The following is an 18942-nucleotide window of genomic DNA, read 5'->3' as shown; positions in this document are numbered from 1 at the left end:
TATCTAAGAGATAACAATTAAAAAATAAGAGGCATAACTTACTATTTATAGAAAAATCTGAAAAACTCTATAAATCGGCAAAATATCAATTTGCCCCTTGAATAATATCTATTTATTAATTCAGGATAATTTTAAAAACTAACTCAATCAAGTCTTTACTTGATTTTTCTAAGTCTAGAAATATAATCCTTGTATTAATTATATTCTAGTCCTTAATTTCTAAAATATATTTTAATTAAGTCATTCTTAATTAAATCATCCCAATTTAATTTTTGATTAATGGTTCTTAATGTGTATGACCCATTAGGTTCCAAATATATTGGCCCAAATATAAATTCTAATTCTAATTAAATAATTTAATTTATTATCAATTAAATAATTAATTAATTTATATTTGAAGATTATATGCATTGTCTAGCACCGTTTCATGATCCCCCAAATATTAAAAAAGTTATTAGTGGTTTGACTAACCTTTCAGTGACTGGTTTTCAAGTTTAATTAATATCATTTCATCAATAATGCTCTGATTTAACATTAAAGTATAAAGTATGTCTGTCATATTAAATCATATTTGTTTTTTACATGATAGTAATTGATCATTTGAATAAAATTTAAAACTCTTTTTAAATCTCATTCCATCTTACCAATGATTTCTCAATCAATACTATTTGAAAATAGATGAAATATTTTTCTTAATTCATTTAGGGTGATGAATCATCTCTAGATCACTCAAGTACTTTCATATGATTCATGTTGTACCCAACGTCTGTCATTTCATTACCTTAATTAAGATAGCATGCAATAAGATCAAAGCATAACATTCTATATATAAGATGACTTAGTGATCTCAAGTATAAAGATTACTTACACAACTGTCACGTGAGCCTTTCCATAGACATAAGTAATCTCTTCATATGGAATTCTCATGCCTTTTAGTTCAGTGTACATATCTTATGACAAGCACGTACATATTAGTTTTAGGTATCTCTTATATCTCAACTAATTATGAGAACAAATGTTTCCTTTCACAAAGGAAATAACATAATATATATCAGTTTTTACGACTATAATGAATATTCAGTAATTAAGAGAGCATCGACCACATAAATATTTTAAAAACAATGCTTTAATGCAATAGAAATCTCATAATTATAACAACTTTATAATTTACTTTGCAAAATATTTTTGACTCATAAACTTTATCTTTATTCTATATTCATTAATCTAATATTATATAAATATTATAAATATTAAAAATAAATTATACTTTTATTAATAATAAAGACTTATTTACATAAATATAATTAATATTACATATAATCAATCAAATAACTACATGATATATTAAATTTAGTAATGAAGAAGGAAAGCGGGAAAATGGTGAGATACATGTGACACTTTAAGAAAGGCTCATTGTTCATTTTAGGGCTAGCCTTTTACTTTGCCCCCTGTCGGGCCCTCTACATTAAAAAAACGTGAGAGACCTATCTTGACAGTAGCTATCCCTACATTAATCACGTTTTGGATTCACACATGAGTAGGTGCATATATGAGCTAATGTGTGGAGGTATTTAATTGAGCTAAGAAAATATTAATTGGTTGACTTAAAAGACAAATAAGGCAGGAAGACTTGCATAGTTTTAGACATGGTGAGAGCTCCTTACTTTGACAAAAATGGAGTAAAGAAAGGTGCATGGAGTGAAGAAGAAGATGATAAGTTAAGAGAACATATTGAGAAATATGGCCTTTGGAACTGGCGTGAAATCCCCAAGTTTGCAGGTAGCTAGAGGAACATTTTGTTGTTTGAAATATTTAACTCGTTTATTCTGTGTCAAAATAAATTATGCCTCTGCGATAATATTCTTGGTGAAATTTAAATTGGGTTTTAATTAATTTGAGTCTGTGCTTGATTTACAGGATTATCAAGGTGTGGCAAGAGTTGCAGACTAAGATGGATGAATTATCTCCGCCCGGATGTAAAACATGGCAACTACACCAAAGAAGAAGAAGATTTAATCCTCAAATTACATGAAAAACATGGAAATAAGTATAAAAAACTTATTTCTTTGATCTACTTTTTATACATTTCTTCCAATACAAAAGTCTCCACATAAAAAAAAAGATCTTCCCATGTATTTGTATTGACCAAATTAATGGATAATTAATATTGTTTGCTTGAATATTTTTTCTGTGCTGGAAAATATAAGTTCATGAAAGTAAGGCTTACAAATTGTACTGCTTGCAGATGGTCCATAATTGCTGCAAAATTACCAGGAAGAACAGATAATGAAGTGAAAAACTACTGGCACGCCCATCTGAAGAAGCGAACGGTGGAAAAACAAAACACATTGGTGTTGAAAGAGAAATCTAGTGGTTTTACTTCTGAAAGTGAAGGCAGCCAGATGAATAAAGAAATGGAAGCTAAAACTGTAGTTTCCTACACTCCCTCTAACCCAATTTTAGAGAGCACTCCATTATCCCCAGAAACATCTTGCAGTGAGCTCTCCAACTTGAGCACTGATTTTGCTCCAAAACTTCCTGTATCAGCTGGCACAAACAGGAATAATATTGCAGAAGATGTTCTCTCTTCAGTGCCAACATTTGACGAGTCCATTGGAAATTTTTGGACTGAGCCATTTGTAGCAGATAGTGCCTACGACCAAGATAATTTTCCAGGGCTATCTTTTTATCAAGAGGAGCCCTTTGTTTCATACTATGATGATGGCATAGATTTCTATTATGAAATGATGCAAGAACTGCCAGGGAACAATTAGTCCTGGCCACATGTCTGTATACATATGTTGTCAAATATTGCACTTGTTTTCTTTATTTATTTTTTTGTTCAGTGAATTGTGATGATTGTATTAGCTGCCAACAGACAAATGTAATTATCATCTTAAACTCAAATTCAAGAAAAATGATTCGAGGAAAAAATTCTTTTAATATTTTGGGTGTAGATAGTTAATTGATTCAAGAAAAATCATGTACAATATCCTTTCCTTTTCCAATCTTGATTATGTCTCTTGGAACAAATTTTTTTATACTTGTTTATCAGTACTAATTTCTATCCTTGTCTTGCAATTTATTCCTATTTATTCCAATCTACAGTTGGCATCAAAATCTGATTGTGGAAGAATACCATGAAAAGTAGAAATTTATTTGCAGAAAGTCATCTGCCATTTTTTTTCTTCCAAATATGAATGCACACAGCAGAACAAGAAGGGTTAGCCTAACTTTATCTCTGGCAGGAATATTAGTAGAAGTCTTTGTGTGCTGAGTTAACTCTTTTGTTGATATTTAATTATATGTAGATTATTTAGTTTTGGTGCGAAAGAGAAATAACTTTGAAAATGAAGGGAAATATATCTTTGAGTTTTGGATAAAATAAATGGATCGCAAATTATTTTTTATATATAGTTTTTTTTTTCTTAGATCAACCCAAAACTTGGCATCAAAAAGCCCAAAATGAATCCAGAGCTGAATCAGACCTTGAAAGTAGCACAAATAGTCATGCTAGCCGAGTCTTGCAGAAAAGAGCATGTTTGAAGTTAGCCCAGCCCATGAACAGTTTTAATCAAGCAATATATATATTTGATGAAAGGGAGTACAACTTGTGTTTTTTATTTTTATTTTTTTACCTTAAAGTGTCTAAACAAATATAAGATTGGAAATATTTTTTTTTTGACTTTCAGGTTTTGGGATGATTTTTTGGATTTTTAAGGTTATTGATGGATTTATCAAGATAGAGTATTTTCATATGCTCTTATAAACGCTTTTAAAACGCAAAAAAAAAAAATAATTTTTTACAAACACTTTTAAAACGCAAAAAGACATATGCTCTTATAAACATAGTAATGTTGTATTGCTTTGGACCAGATAAAAAATAATAAATTCAAATGTATTATCTCATCCTATAGTTTTTAAATTTATATTGAGATTGGAGAATTTTGTATGTTTTCATATTATTTTTATATTGTTTTTCAAATTTGTCCAAAAAACATTTGTCATGATATTATTATTTTGGATTGAAATTTTGTTTGCAATATTCTTCTTTTGCAGATTCATATTTGGTTATTGTCATCTACCTTTGGATGATACGTTTTGATTTAAATAAAATAAAACTAAATATTATATAATTAGATTATCATTCATATTCATTTTTTCTTTAAAATAAAAACATAGTTATAATCTTGATATGTTTTCTTAATTTTTAGTAGAATTTCTTTTTTCTTTTTTTCAGAAAAGGAATAGCAATTGCCTATTTTTAATTGAAAAAGAAAAATGAAAATGAAATTAAAAATAAAGATGGCTAATGTTCTATCGAAGGAAGTTGACATCTCATCAGAATGGATTCTGAGCTTAAATTTCATCGAAGTTGTGGAGAAGATTGATGAGTTGTTTGAATAAGAAGGGGCTGCCCTACTATACCCACTCTCCAAGTTGAGAAAACAAAAACCATGCACATACACTAAATTAAATATTCACAGGGAGTTTTCATATCACAGAAATGGAGTTTCTGATCTATTTCCATTAAGACAATAGTGCAATATAGTTGCATAGAAGTTTTTACACGAGCATTTGACTGAACTGTACATAGTCTTCCTTCTTTTTCTTTTCTTTTTTTTACAGTTGACTGGACCTGAACAAAGCAATACTGAATATTATATGGTCTATGTGACTTTGACCAAAAGAAAACACCTTTTGGAAGCCTCCGTGTTCACTCTAGTCATGGCATTATTCAATCTTCGAAAAAGAGAATACCACCATAACAATTTCTAATGGGCCCTCAATTCCCTTTAGATCTATTGTCATTCATCCACTTTACATGGTTGAGGACAATTCACTTCCTATTGTTAAAGGAAGTGATCTATGTGTATATATATAGATGTGAAGGTATATTGATCCTTAACTCGTAACACTTTGCCCTCCTACCTTAATATAGGGATTATAGAAACTAGAAAGGCTAGATCCTCTTCTCAATAGAAAGATGGTCAAAGCAACCTTGGTTGATAAAAATGGACTCAGGAAAGGTGCATGGAGTAAAGAAGAAGATGATAAGTTGAGAGTTTATGTTCAGAAATATGGCCACTGGAATTGGCGACAACTTCCCAGGTTTGCTGGTAAGTAAGATACCATTTTCTTTCTAGATCTTAATTTGATGCTTCAAATAAAATGGGTTTCAAAAGGGAATTTCACCCATAAATTCATGTTTTCTCAATTTATCATCATAAGCATTAGCATGTTCTAATCCAATTTCCAGAGATGATGAAAATATATTACCTTAATTTTATGAGTTTTGTTGCTTCCTGTCAATGTTCCCATAAAATTTTCTGAAAAAAGAAACAAAATATGGTGCAATTTTCTGTTTTTTCCTTTAGAATTTAATTTAGTCATCTTTTACAGGTTTATCAAGGTGTGGCAAGAGTTGCAGATTAAGATGGATGAACTATCTCCGGCCGGACGTGAAGCGTGGCAATTTCTCTGATGAAGAGGATAATTTGATCATTCAAATGCATGAAGAACTTGGAAATAAGTAAGCTGCCATTACTTTCAAAATGAATGCAACTTCATCGAAATTTTCTTCACAACATGACACTTCTTTCACATACATGTGAAGAAATTAAGTATATATTTTTTCTTTTGACTGGAAAATTGAAAGCATAGCTATATGATGGAAATGATTGACTAAGTGTGATTTTGTCTTCTACGTACAGATGGTCTATCATTGCTGGGAAATTACCTGGAAGAACAGACAATGAGATTAAAAATCATTGGCACACCAACTTGAGCAAGAGAGTGAAGCAAAGCCAATCAGTTTCTTCTGAGTTGGTGAATAAAGAGCAGTCAAGTGAAACTTCAGAGTCTGAAGATAGTCAAGCAGAAAAGTCCGAAACTGAAAGTGTTTCTGTCAATACTCCATCAGAACCTGATCGTCACCCGAAAATTGTAGAGAACATTCCTTCACCTCAAGAAATATCCTGCAGTGAGTTATCCTCCATGAATAATGATTATGTGTCAGGCATGAATGGTGCTGCAGATAGTTTCTCTCCAATGGAAATATTTCAAGATTCAGGTTTCTGGAACCAGCCATTTATAGCCGACAACAATGACAGCCAAGATGGTTATCATTCATTGTTATTCACAGAAGAAGTATACATGCCATCCTATCCATTCAACTATGACGATGATAGTATGAATTGGATCCAGCAAATGATGCAGGAACTGCAAGATAGTTATTAAATAAAAATGGTGCTTTTTTCCATGATCAGATTTGTGGTAGAACACTAATCATATGGTAGTAGAATTGAATTTCTATATATAAATATATATATATATATATATATATATGGCATGTTGAGAGTGAGTTGCATGCCATATCACATGTAAATGGGATCTGCTAATATAGAGAAGTTATGGAGTAAAATGCTTGTTTTTCTCAAACTAAAAATCAGATATGTTCATTTCCATATATGATCATGCATGCAAACAAGAACTTAGCCAAGCCTTTTTTCATAAGAATAAAACTTGATTATAACAGGTCTGATACTGCATTAGAGAATGATCACTGAAAACTTAATCTAAAATGAAAATAATAATATTAATGTCTACAAACTTTCTCTGAATGACTTAGGAAAAATCAAAGTGCATTAAACTTAAAATGTCTAAACTAATAAAAGAAATAGCGAATTCTAAAACGATTTTGCAATTTGAATTTCTTACGAGAAACTCGACCCTCTGACACCTTTTGAAGTGTAGAATTAGATAAGATCTAGATAGGTCATAAGTTAATTCTGAAGATAAAACAAGAAAAACAGTCACTATAAAAACATAGAATTCTATGGAAAGAAGATATTTATAATTTTTAAAATAAATTCAAAAATAAATCTAAATAAACTATGAAATATAAAAATAAATAAAAAGGCAATAAGAATCCTAAAAAATTAAAAAAAAAACAGAAAAAATAATAAAATTAACTCGAATAGTATAATTTAAATCTAATTTGAAGGTCTTTCAAACTTTGAATGACTACAACAAGCAGACACCAATATAAAACTGGGTGTATAGAATTTTTTGATTAAATTTTAGTGTAATAAATTATATTTTGTTTTGTAATTTTGATCATTTTTTTCTACTTAATTTTGATCATTTTGTCCATAAATATCCCAGAAGGAATATTGACTAATTAAGCTTAATTGTGGCAAATTAATCCACTGACAAATGACAACACATGCATTAACAATTTCGGTGTAATTATCAACTAAATGAGCCCTAAATATCCAAGCAATGAGAGCCTTAAAATATGATTTCATGAGTTATTATATATATTCCACTCGACAAATCAATTAGCAACATGATTTAAACATTGTAAACGAATGATTTACAAGAAAATCGTCTATGTTCGAAGAATGCATGAAACGGGGTTCAAGTTGAGGAGGTAAAATCAAAGTCAAAGTTGTGATGGCTGAAACATGCAAGGGCATATGCCTGTTGATTTGGCCAAATGCAGGAAATCCACTAGCATGGATTTTCATATGGTGTGAATTACTACACATTCCGATTGTATTTTGTCGATAAATCCGAATGAGATATTTCTCTAATTTATTTTTTATATTCTTTGTGAAGTTAATTTTATTTTTAAATATGCGTTAATCTTTTAATTTATCATTATGATCACAAGGATTTTAGGCTAATCTATTAAAACCAGTCATTTAATCTGTACCTGAAAAACATGTATATAATTTAAGGAATTAACTTATATTCAAATATAATTTTATTATCTTAAAAGCGTATGCTGACAGAAAAAAAGAGTTTAATTTCATCTCAATTTTAAAACCTCATTTTTTAAAAAAATAAAATATTGAATTAGGAGGCAATATAGGGCAGAAGAAATATTATGTTTTTTATTATTATTATTATTATTATTATTCCGGAAAGAGGCTCAAGCCTCAAATCCTTCGAGAAGGAATTAGTGCATGTATAGGTTCATTGGGAGAGAAAAAATTCCCACGACGATTTTGATAATTGCATAAGTAAAGAAATGTTTAATTACCACAGCTGAGCTTCGAAGAAAGTGGCAATTTGTAGGTTGATATCTCAACAAACTCAACTGTCCTCAAATTTAAATAATATCATCCAACAAGCTTGTCCCCACTATTGTTCCCATTCCAATTAATCATTTCGCATCTTTTGGCGTTTTTTATTTATTTCTATTTAAAATTATAATAAAGATTGTTTTTAAAAACGTTTTTTTTAATACATAAAAATATCATTTTTTATTTTTTATTTTTTATTTTTTATATCAACAATCCAAAAATAATATAAAGAATTATTTTAAATAAAAATTTCAAAAACATACTCCAGCAGCATAAAGAAAGACTGCCTCAATCATATTCCTTTGGCATCTATAATCCTTTAATTTGAAATATACCCTCCAATAATAGGTATTTTTATAAGGAATTATCATAATAGGTATTTTGTACTATAGTCCGTTGACTTTTATTCATCATTTCCTTTAATTTGAAATATACCCTCCAATGATTTTAATTTTTTAGAGGAAAAACAACGTGATGCATGGAGACTTAATAAAAAAAAAAAGAAAAAAAAAACTAAGACGTTTAAATTAGATAGTAGTTATTAAGGGTTCAGAGACTATTTTATAGGTATTTGAAATATAAGCGACTAAGTTATAATTTCATTTAATCATGGTGGATTGGATAATTAAAATTACTGTTTTTTCTTTTTAAAAATGTAATTGTTTATTAGAGATAATATGGTTTTTTTTACATGATTTATTGATCATTATAAAATTGATTGGGAATAACTTAGGTTTTTTATATATTTTTACACAATATAATTCCTTAATTACCCTTTTTGTCTTGGATTTAGAATTTTTTTGAAAATTTTATTTTCATATTATTGTTAAATGATTGTGTTGCCTTGGAAATCAAAATTTATTTAACTTGCCTTTAGAGGTTTATTCATACTTTCAACTTTTTTTTTTGTGATAATTATGTGGTCAAAGAGATAATTTGACAATAAATATAAAATAATAATAAAGAAAAGAAAAGTAGTTAGCGTATGCAATATAAATCTCTTCGCCATGTTCAAGTGGCGTGTGTGGTGGCTTATGGTCGTCAAAAGCAGCTTTTCTTAAGTTTTTCTGAATCATCATGCTGGGCCTACATCTCTGAGTGGCATGTCTAGTATAATTCCCTCTAGTTTGGTGCAGTTAAAATTAAACTCTCTATTTTGTTTTGATTCGAGTTCTATAAGATTATTATGGTTTCATGTCCTAGATCACAGGTTAACTATAGCTAATCTAAATTGAGTCAATATATTGTTATTTTAATTTTTTTAAAAAAAATTATGTCATCTAATATGTTACCTTTTTAATATTTAAAAAATATTTTGTTCAATATGTATAGAATTTTTTTAATTCTCAAGGTCTTTATAATTTTTTTAAAGGTTAGAAAATAATTATCAAACCTACTATGCATCACAAGTCAAGAATCTAGTATATATAATATAAGCCAATAGACTAACAAACGTCCATGAATATTTAACCAGACAAGAAATGGGAGGATGCAATTAAGTTTATAAGAATAATGCATTTACTTCGAAATGCATGTGTTCCCCAAGTGCTTCACCCGGCGTGAGTTCACACTTTCTTCAGAGGAAGTTTCCTTGTTCAAATATACATGGAAAACGTATATTAATTGTTCTATCCTTCAAGACTTTTTCGTCGTAGCTTCTCCTGGGCCCTCTGATCCTATTAAAATACACACTCGAAGTCATAGTAGGCATGTGAAAGGGTTGCATTTGAACAGAGAAATTGACTTCATAGACTATTACCAAGACCTGAAGGTTAGAGGAACTTGCCTTGAATAAATATGTCCTCAAGAAAATGCTATGCATCTTCGGCTGTTCAGAGGCTACCATCAAAGTGAAAACAGTTCAAGAAAATTCAAGTGTGGGCCTTGGAGATCTTTAATTCCCAGCATTTTGAGCCTCAGAATCTGAGGATCATGTGTCCCTCAATAGTTGTGCATAATTGACTTGCAAAACATGGATGTCACGTTATTTTTTGGGAAAAGAAGATCCACACACACACACACACACACACACCCCCGCGCGAAATGCAATTCGATCAAAGCTTATTAATTTTTGTATAGACATCCAATTCGGATAGACTTTATATATTTAATGCTAGAAAAATTGGTGTATAAATAAATATACTGGATGTATATAAACTATTAAGACTTTTATGCATGTTTATATAATTAAAAAACCTTGCTGCATCTATATTTACAAATAAAATTAATCAAATATTGATATATCCAATGCAAGAAAAACTTTTTTTCTAGCTTCCCTGATGAAATTCCAGCTCTCCCATGATAATTTTTTTAATTTGACCCTTTTAATTTCATTTTCGAGCTCCTTCCTTGATATATCAACTGAATTTGTTAAGATAAAACCTAAAACATTATTGTTATTTGAATCAATCTTTTGAGATTTACATTAAACAATTTTATACCTTAAAAAAATGTATCTTTGTAAGACATCATGGCATGCTAGTCACAAATTTTATGACTTTAAGGATTTTCTTTTTTTGATCTTTTGACTAAGATATCAAGCATTTTTAGTGGATGGAAAAAACTACTTCTATTTTTCCTTCTTTTTATCAAACAATACACCTTTTATGGCTGTGGGTGCTGGCTTGGTAGTCGTGTTACATGCATGCAGAGAGGACACATACAGTGAAGTAAACCCAATTCGCCAAGAATCACGAGTCTTGAATCGGACAAGATTTGATGTCAGCTTTTTTTCTTCCTCCGTTCAAATTGATTTTGACAATTATTTGCTTTGCTTTTTCAGTCAAATCATTTATTTTTAGTGTGAAACGAGATTCAATTTCACTCAAGCATTTAATTTTCTAGGCCCTTAACATAAATATGCGCTTACCATCCGTATATCTAGAATATCTTGTGTGATTGATGTCTTTTTATGGGAAAAAACCATTCAATCAAAAAGTATTTACACGATTATAAGATGTGTTGAGAATTGTTTATATAATACTCACTCAAACTTATATCGTATGCTTATTTTGGAATTAATATTTTTAAAAAAAAAAACATATTTTTTCAATCAAAAGGAAATATATCCTTGTTTCTATGAAAATCCTTTTTCATAATATATATATATATATACACACACACACACATACACATACGCGCGCTTGTTTTCCAACAACACTGTAATTATTCAAAATGAACAATTTTTTTTTTTGGGTAATTAATGAACATTTTGGAACTTCATGAAATATGAATGGCTTCCTCAAACAGGGCTAAGTGGAAATAGATTTGCTATAGGCTTTATTGGACCTTTGAAGCAGGTCCAATATGGAGGAAGTGTGTGTGTGTTTTCCAACAACACTGTACTTATTCAAAATGAACATTTTATTATTATTTTTTAGGGTAATTAATGAACATTTTGGAACTCGAAGAAATATGAATGGCTTGCTCAAACGGGGCTAAGTGACTTGCTATAGGCTTGATTGGACCTTTAAAACAGGTCCAACATGGAGGAATTGTCTAAGCAGCTGAAGTTTTAAAATGGCTAGATAAAACCAGGCCTGGGATAAAGTGTTATCTGTCAGGACCAAAAACAAGTGTCAACATCAAAGACAGGCCATGGCTTCAAGACCATAAGGCCCGTGATTTATCTGGATTAGTGACAAAAGAATTTTAATGTTCAGAACCAAGAAAATAAAATACCCAATCTTGGACTTCCACAAAACAAAAATCTCTGTTATTTCCACTGAGATTGTCATGCTTAAAATTATTTAGCCTAAACTGGCTAACAGAATTTTCCTTAAACCAAAAATATGGATTGTAGTTTTTTATGTATGAAGGAATCCGACAAGTTGACAAATGTAGAGAGCAAAACCATAGAATAAACAAGGCTGTGTGCCTTGATTAATTAAAAAGTATGACATGTTTTTTTTTTTTTTTGATTCACGTGGGGTGTCCGGGCCAGCTTACGCGCACCACGACTATTCCCCACGGCCCACTGGACATCCTGCAAGCCCAGGAGCAGGTAAGGCACCGTGGGGGTGACAGGCGTGCACATAGAGGGTCGAACCCGGGAGGGGGGGCGGAACAAGTCCACGATGGACCACAGCAACTAGACCCTCAAGTGCTGGGTACACAGCAGAGCTCGAACCAGGGCACTCAGGCAGGGCAAAGCCTGCCAAGGCCACTGAGCTACAAGCCCCGTGTGTAAGTATGACATGTTTTGTTTGGGTTAATATAAGCATAGAATGCCATTATCAAACCATGTTAAACATGGTACCGTTTTTATAGATCAATCTATTGATCTGGTACTTAATTTAGATCAGGTTTTATATTAAACGTTGTCACATTTTAATCTAAAATAATGTCATTAAATCCTAACGATATCGTTTTGATTCATCTGATTTAATCCATCCACCCAACCCCGCGAACCAGGGCGGGCTGGTGGAAGCTTCTTCTATAATATGCAACGCCTGTTGTCAGTTCGATACTGATGTAAAAGGATTGCCAAGGACGTCAAATGCATCCCGGCCGCTTTCATATAAAAAACGTTAATGGAAACCATAATAAGAGGGATTTACAAGCTCGCTATGGATACCAATGGTTTAGATCGAACAATCGTAGAGAAAGATTCCCTTGATATCTTCCAAAGTAAATTATCCAAGTAATACTCAAGCCTGTAAGCAACGTTTGTTCTTTGTTATTATGGCACATATAGTGGTGGATTTACAAAGGAGAGTAAGAACTTTATCAACTTTTATCTCTTTCTCGGGTTCCATGTGACTTTGAGTAGGGTATCCACTAACTTTAATTGCATTACTAATTACTAGCACGCAGCAGAGTCCAGCCAGCGCAGGAGAATGACAAATGAAATCAAAGGGACTTCCTCACTCTCTGAAGTCCATACCTTTCTCTGCCATTTCTTCTTCTAGCTTTTTATTTATTTCATGCAAGCTTTTGTTGGCTATGAGGATTGGGAAGGGAGATTGGTGTAAGTTATTGGCCCCACTAAGCGAGTTTACATTTGTTTCTAGCCAAGCTTTTAACCTAGCTAGTTTTGTTTTCGCATGCGAAGTGGTGTCAAAAAAACGAAAAACTGTCCTTCCCTGTATGAAGCATGCTGGCCTAAAATTGTATTTAGACAAAATATTTAGACAAACTGTCCTTCCCTGTTTCCAAGCAGTTTCTCGATGGAGATGGAGGTAGAGCAAAAGAAAAATCCCTATTGGGTTGGGTATGGAACGAGGGACGGTATCCTCTTTCTCGACGGAGCTTCAATTCATACCTGATTATGTAAATAAAAAATTTGATAAATTTGCCATCATATCACTAGATGTAAATGTGCAATACCCTAATTTTTAAATCTAATTTTATTTCAATAAACATAAAAAATGTTAGGAGGAAGAGAGAATCAAACTTCATATCCATTATGATTTCATTACGATTATAATTAAATTAATCTGATTATCACGTTAAAGATGAAAGACTAATTTAATCCATTACTTGGACATTTCTATATGCTAATGAAGAAGCATAACAATACAATTAAAAAAAGAAGGGGTGGAAACATTGTTTATAATGATAATTTTAAATATCACCCTCTCTTTTATTTTTATTTTTTTAAATTTCTTAAGACACATTTTTTAATTAGTAGTTATTTTTTAATTTGATTATATTTCAAAGAGATTATTGTAATTTATCTTTATTTTTTTCCTTTCATATTTTATATAATTAATTCTTATTTACATGATGTATTTATAAAAATATAATTTATTTGTTCTTGGTTAAAGTATCCATAATATTAACATATTCTTTTATTATATTGAAAATTAATTTTAATTTTTAAAGAATCAAACTTTTATTCTTGAAAATACCCTTACAATATTTTAATTAATACAATAAGATGAACATGTAATTGATTGGCAAATTATGAGAAAGAAAAGTTGCATAAATTTCGTACGTTCATCTACTTCCTGTCCTACTAGTATACAATTACAGAAAAAGTAAAATGAATTATTGTTGTGTCTCAATTATAGCTAGATGTTGATCTGGTTAGTTAAAAAGAGAGGCATTGACCATCCTCAGTTGATGCCATGGATCAAAGCAGAGACACATTGATCATCACTACAGTGTCCTTCCCAGCTACCCACTTTCTTGCTTTTATGTCAAACAGGATTTCCTGTCGAAGGTGTTTTTGCATTGCATGATACCAATCTGACAAAGTTTTTTAATTAGAGACAAAACTAAGAGATAATGTTTTGTTACATATTTCCAAAAGAAAGTATAGAGAAAATTGAAAGAATTTATACCCTTTTTCCACCCATTGCATCAATTTTGTTTTTTCAATTTCATAACCCTTTCTTTGTTAGCTCATGGTTACCTAATTTTAAAAGTATTTTTTATTTAAAAACATTTAAAAAAAAAATAATTTTTATTACAATCTCGAACACTGAAACACGCGCATGCACTAAATCTTAATGCTCTCTTGTGTACAATCCCTATCATCTGCTACCTCAAAGAACAGAGATCTCAGCGATGGATCCAAATAATCTTTGATAGGGAAATCTCAATTTGTAGGGGACCATGGATTTGTCCCATGATAAAGAATCATAAACTTTATTTTTTAAAAAAATTTTTTTGTCTCATTTCCATGTATGGTCTCCAAACCCCAAAAACTTTTGATAATATATAGAAGCAAAGCATGACGAGCCTTTTTGTGGCTGTGCAATTTGTTTAGCTGTTTGAGCCCAACATATCCACAGCAAATCCCTGAGACATGGATAAAGTGCTCCCTCAGAAGCCTTCAGCTAACCCTAAAATAAAATAAAAGAAGGCATGCCAAACTCTTTATTTTAAAACACTTTTACTGATACTAAATTTAGGTGATTTTTAATCCATTATTTTGACATCTGCTTATGTATAGAATAATAAAAATAAAAAACCATCCTCATATGAAAAATTACTAAATTAGTTCAAGTCTATATTCTTCATTTTTTTTATGTTATTTTTAATATTATTACATTAAAATTATCCAAAATATATATAAAAATATTTTTTATAAAATAACATTTGTGCTGTATTCCCCAGCAGCCCCATTATTGTTAGTACTATGATCCAGTGACTCAGCCAGGCACGAGGACATAACCCACATAAAAACAAAAAGAACCACAGAAATCCATCCCAGCAATTCAAAGTGAAGTTCTGTCCTTTTTGGCAGTAATAAATCAAAATTCCCCTTTTAATTTTATAACTAGTTAAAGATAATAGGTTGCATTGAGTGAGTTCATGCGGCATGCACGATAGGATTGAAATTTCTTCAATACATCAACCTCCCTCCAGCAAACTCTCTAATAATCCCGTTTTTCTTCTCAATGTCTTTTCTTTCATTTTCACCCTTGTTATTTGTAGCAGCTAGAGTCACACTCAAATGAACCAGTGATAACTATTTCACCAAAAAAAAAACTCGATCCTCACATCAGCATAGTTGTTGCATCTGAGAAAGCTGAAAACTGAACCGTTTGATTATTACAGAGAGCACTGATCTTTCTTCTCTTGATGCCTTTCTCTGGCCAGGTTTTGTTGCTGCCATTGCTAGATATCATCACAACAGTCCCATTGGTGTTTTCACTTTCTGAGCTTGAAAAGTGCCGGTCAAGCACGTTGACTGGCGTATCAGAACTTGACACCATGTCAAATTGTGACTTGTAACCATCCATTGCTGTTTCTTGCATTGCATTATAGCATTGCAACAAGTTTTCCTGTAACAAAGATTACCATTACGTCATTGTGTAAGGGTAATGTATTAGTTGTGTTTAGTTAGTATTTTATAATTGAATCGAAAGATACACAATATATATATATAAAAGCATTTGGTTAAAGAGATGAAATAAAGACCTAATTAAATACATCTTTTTGTTTTAGAAAGGTTTAAAATACAAAGAGGGAGATCAACCAAAGCCCTTTTTCTTACAGTTGGAAAGTTTAATTACCATGCCATTACAACATTATTGTGCACTCTAAATTAAAATTATGAAGATAGCATTTTAAAAAATAGAGCTTTTTAGATTTTTCAATTTTAAAAAATTATGTGAGATTTCAATTTTTAAATCTCACACTCACCCATTAATTTGCACTATCTCGAGGCAACAATTCTTTTCCCTTTTTATGTTTAAAGTGTGCAATTAATTTGATAAAAAATAAAAGGTTAAAAATCAGAATTCAATTAAAAAATTACCTTATTTACATATGAGCAGATGGATATGGCTTTTCTAAAGCATAAAAACTGCATAGGAAAAAGTTCATGACAAGCATAGAGAAGTGCTGAAGCAGCAGTTAATGATGGCCTGAACTCCAAAAGATTGATATCTGCAGACAAGATAAATCAGCACTCAGCCATGAAAATCCAATGAAAAGGGGCAAAAACCAAAAAAATATAGCTCCAATTTTAGCCATTTTCCATTTGCCTGGATATGATTTTTGTATAAATATACATACCATTTTGAGCTTTGAAGATGATTTCACAAGCTCTAGCTTTAAGAGCCTGCCTCAATGGTGGATCTTTAGGTTTGAACAAAGAAATGAAAAAAGAAATGAAGGAGAATGGCGTGATTGATCTCATCCTCCAATTTAAAGCCCCAAGTATAAGCACCTCCATCTTTTGTATTGTTTGAGGGTCAAATACAAAACCACCATCACCCTACACAGATGAAAAAAATATTTCTTTTTTCATAATCAAGATGGTTTTTTTTTTTTGTTTGACAGTCAAGATGAAGGAAAGTATTGATCTTTCACAAGTGGGTCTATGATATAGACATTGTATTGGATGAATATTTACCTGAATATCAGTGACATAGAATTCTGCTTCCTTCATTTTGGCTGCTAGAGAGACACAAGCAACTGCGAGAAGCTTAAAGACCCATGGCTTTGGTTGCTGTGATGATTAAACGTTAATAACAAATTCAGTTGGATCTCAAGCAAAATATAAATAGACAAACACAACCCATGAAAATATATTTTTTTTGTGTATAAATAAAACAGGATTTTGATTCTTTACAGGAATTCCTTGGCTCGATAAGAACCTATCGAGGTAATTAACAGCAAGATAGGACAAGGACGGATCGAAGTTGCAAGAAACCTGAAAAGATCACAAGAAATAATATGTTAGAACTGATCAAGAAATGTATGTATAAAGAGTTGATGCAAAGAAGACTATTATGTTTTACATTTTTTTCCACTTACCCTTAAGACAGAAGAGATGGCTTCTCTTCTAAAAGAGACATCAAAGTCTATCTCTTTGAGGGTCTTTAAGTAGTTCTTTGAAGGCATGTGGTCAGATTCAATGAGGAAGAGAGAAGGGGTTGTGTCAAAGTGAAGCTCATGAGAATTTGTTAATGGGTTTTCAAGATTAAAATCCATTGATTGCTCAGTTTGCAGCTCTCAGTTCAGCTTTAAAGACAGATAGAGCAAGGAAGATGTAGAATACATTACTTGGAGAGAAGTTAACCAGAGATACAGTGAGAAAAAGAGAGGTGAGCCTTTATTTCTCAACAAAGATGGCTATTAATACCAGAACTACAATGCTCTCTCTCTTCATTGAGAAGGAAAATTTTTGGTGAAGTGGTGATAAAAGATGGGGTCAGGACCTTCTGTGAGGAAGAAGGTATGTCAGAAAAAGGATTGGTTGGAAATGTAAAGAAAGAAGACAGGCAACTGGTTTATCTATTTTTTAACTGTTTTGACTTGGTGCTCTTGTGAGTCAATGAGATTTTTGCAACATTGTTAGAATCCATTAGTTTTTATGAGAGAAAACAAATCACTAATTTGAAATAGGGCACTTGTGATCCAACTAAATTAACATTTTTCTCATATTATGTAACATTATAATAAAAGAAAATAAAACACTTTTCACCTACCACACTTCAATGTGAACAGGAATAGCATTTTCTTTGACCTTCAAAGAAAAAAAATCTTAGCTAAATATTTAAGGGTAAAATAATCTCTGTATTCAAAAATTGATTGGGATAAAATGAAAATTTTACATTTTAACTGTACAATAAAATTATATCCCTATCTTTAAAATAAATAATTTTTTAACTTCTACTAGAGTTTCTTTTGTATTTTCATAGAAAAAATACACAGTAAAATAAGCTTTTTACACTTGAAAAAAAAAACTATCTGACAGGGGGGCTTTTCTGTAATTTTAATTTTTGTTGCACAGTAAAAAGATCTTGGCGTTCTTAATATCAAATAATTTAACTCGTAGATTAAAGGGTGTTTATGTCATTTAAGTATTTTAATAAATAAATAAAATATGTTGACACGTGTTGCTGGTTCAGGAGATCAAAATTGTTGTCCTGGGGTTGCTTTTTATACATCTCGGTGTGTTCTTCATAAAAAAAATATGTATGCATGTAGAAGTTCGCTAGTTTGTCACGGACACCATTCATTTTTTTTCCTCTCTTCTTCAATTTTTGTGTTTGCCTTGCAATTCCTGCAAACTTCTCTTTCTTTTTTATCCATTTCATGTTTTTTTTGTTATTATTTGCTTTATTTTAAATAATTTATGAAATTCAATTTCATTCTCATTCAAGTTTTTGCTTTATCAAATTTGATCATTATTCTTTTAATTTCTATTTATAAAATCTGAGATAATTTTTTTTTTCTAATTTCACCCTCCATTGTTATTTTTTCTATTAGATTTTATCCTCATTCTTTTGATTGTTTTTTTTTTTTTTGCAAAATTCTTTAAATTGGTTTTTTTTACTCGATTTCATCCTTCAACTTTTAATTTATTTGGATTTTAGTTTCCTGGTTTAGCTCATGTCTAGGATTTCACAGGTTGCAAGTTTTGAAAATTAACTTAGTTTTAGGG

The 18942-nt window shown here is 30.9% G+C and overlaps 3 protein-coding genes across 3 annotated transcripts; 2 read left to right on the top strand and 1 right to left on the bottom strand.

The window, feature by feature from the left end:
- Nucleotides 1–1380: 1380 nt before the first annotated feature.
- On the top strand, nt 1381–2829 carry LOC7458852 (transcription factor MYB8). Its single transcript, XM_002325646.3, has 3 exons — nt 1381–1779; nt 1918–2047; nt 2246–2829. Exons 1-3 carry the CDS (start codon nt 1647–1649, stop codon nt 2772–2774), a joined length of 792 nt encoding a protein of 263 aa, XP_002325682.1. The 5' UTR covers nt 1381–1646; the 3' UTR covers nt 2775–2829.
- A 2055-nt stretch (nt 2830–4884) lies between these two features.
- Nucleotides 4885–6469, top strand: LOC7458853 (transcription repressor MYB6). The gene is made up of 3 exons (XM_002325647.4): nt 4885–5120; nt 5404–5533; nt 5715–6469. The coding sequence occupies exons 1-3, from the start codon at nt 4988–4990 to the stop codon at nt 6238–6240; spliced, it is 789 nt and encodes a 262-aa protein (XP_002325683.2). The 5' UTR covers nt 4885–4987; the 3' UTR covers nt 6241–6469.
- An 8822-nt stretch (nt 6470–15291) lies between these two features.
- LOC7458854 (putative cyclin-D6-1) lies at nt 15292–17819 on the bottom strand. The gene is made up of 6 exons (XM_002326070.4): nt 17310–17819; nt 17125–17205; nt 16906–17001; nt 16566–16767; nt 16306–16436; nt 15292–15829 (listed from the first exon to the last, which is right to left on the bottom strand). The coding sequence occupies exons 1-6, from the start codon at nt 17484–17486 to the stop codon at nt 15542–15544; spliced, it is 975 nt and encodes a 324-aa protein (XP_002326106.3). The 5' UTR covers nt 17487–17819; the 3' UTR covers nt 15292–15541.
- Between the last annotated feature and the right edge of the window lie 1123 nt (nt 17820–18942).

The sequence above is a fragment of the Populus trichocarpa genome, chromosome 19 (assembly GCF_000002775.5).
Source record: "Populus trichocarpa isolate Nisqually-1 chromosome 19, P.trichocarpa_v4.1, whole genome shotgun sequence".
Classification (NCBI taxonomy): domain Eukaryota; kingdom Viridiplantae; phylum Streptophyta; class Magnoliopsida; order Malpighiales; family Salicaceae; genus Populus; species Populus trichocarpa.
Note: the sequence above shows the minus strand (reverse complement) of the source record. Positions and strands in the feature narration are given on the sequence as shown.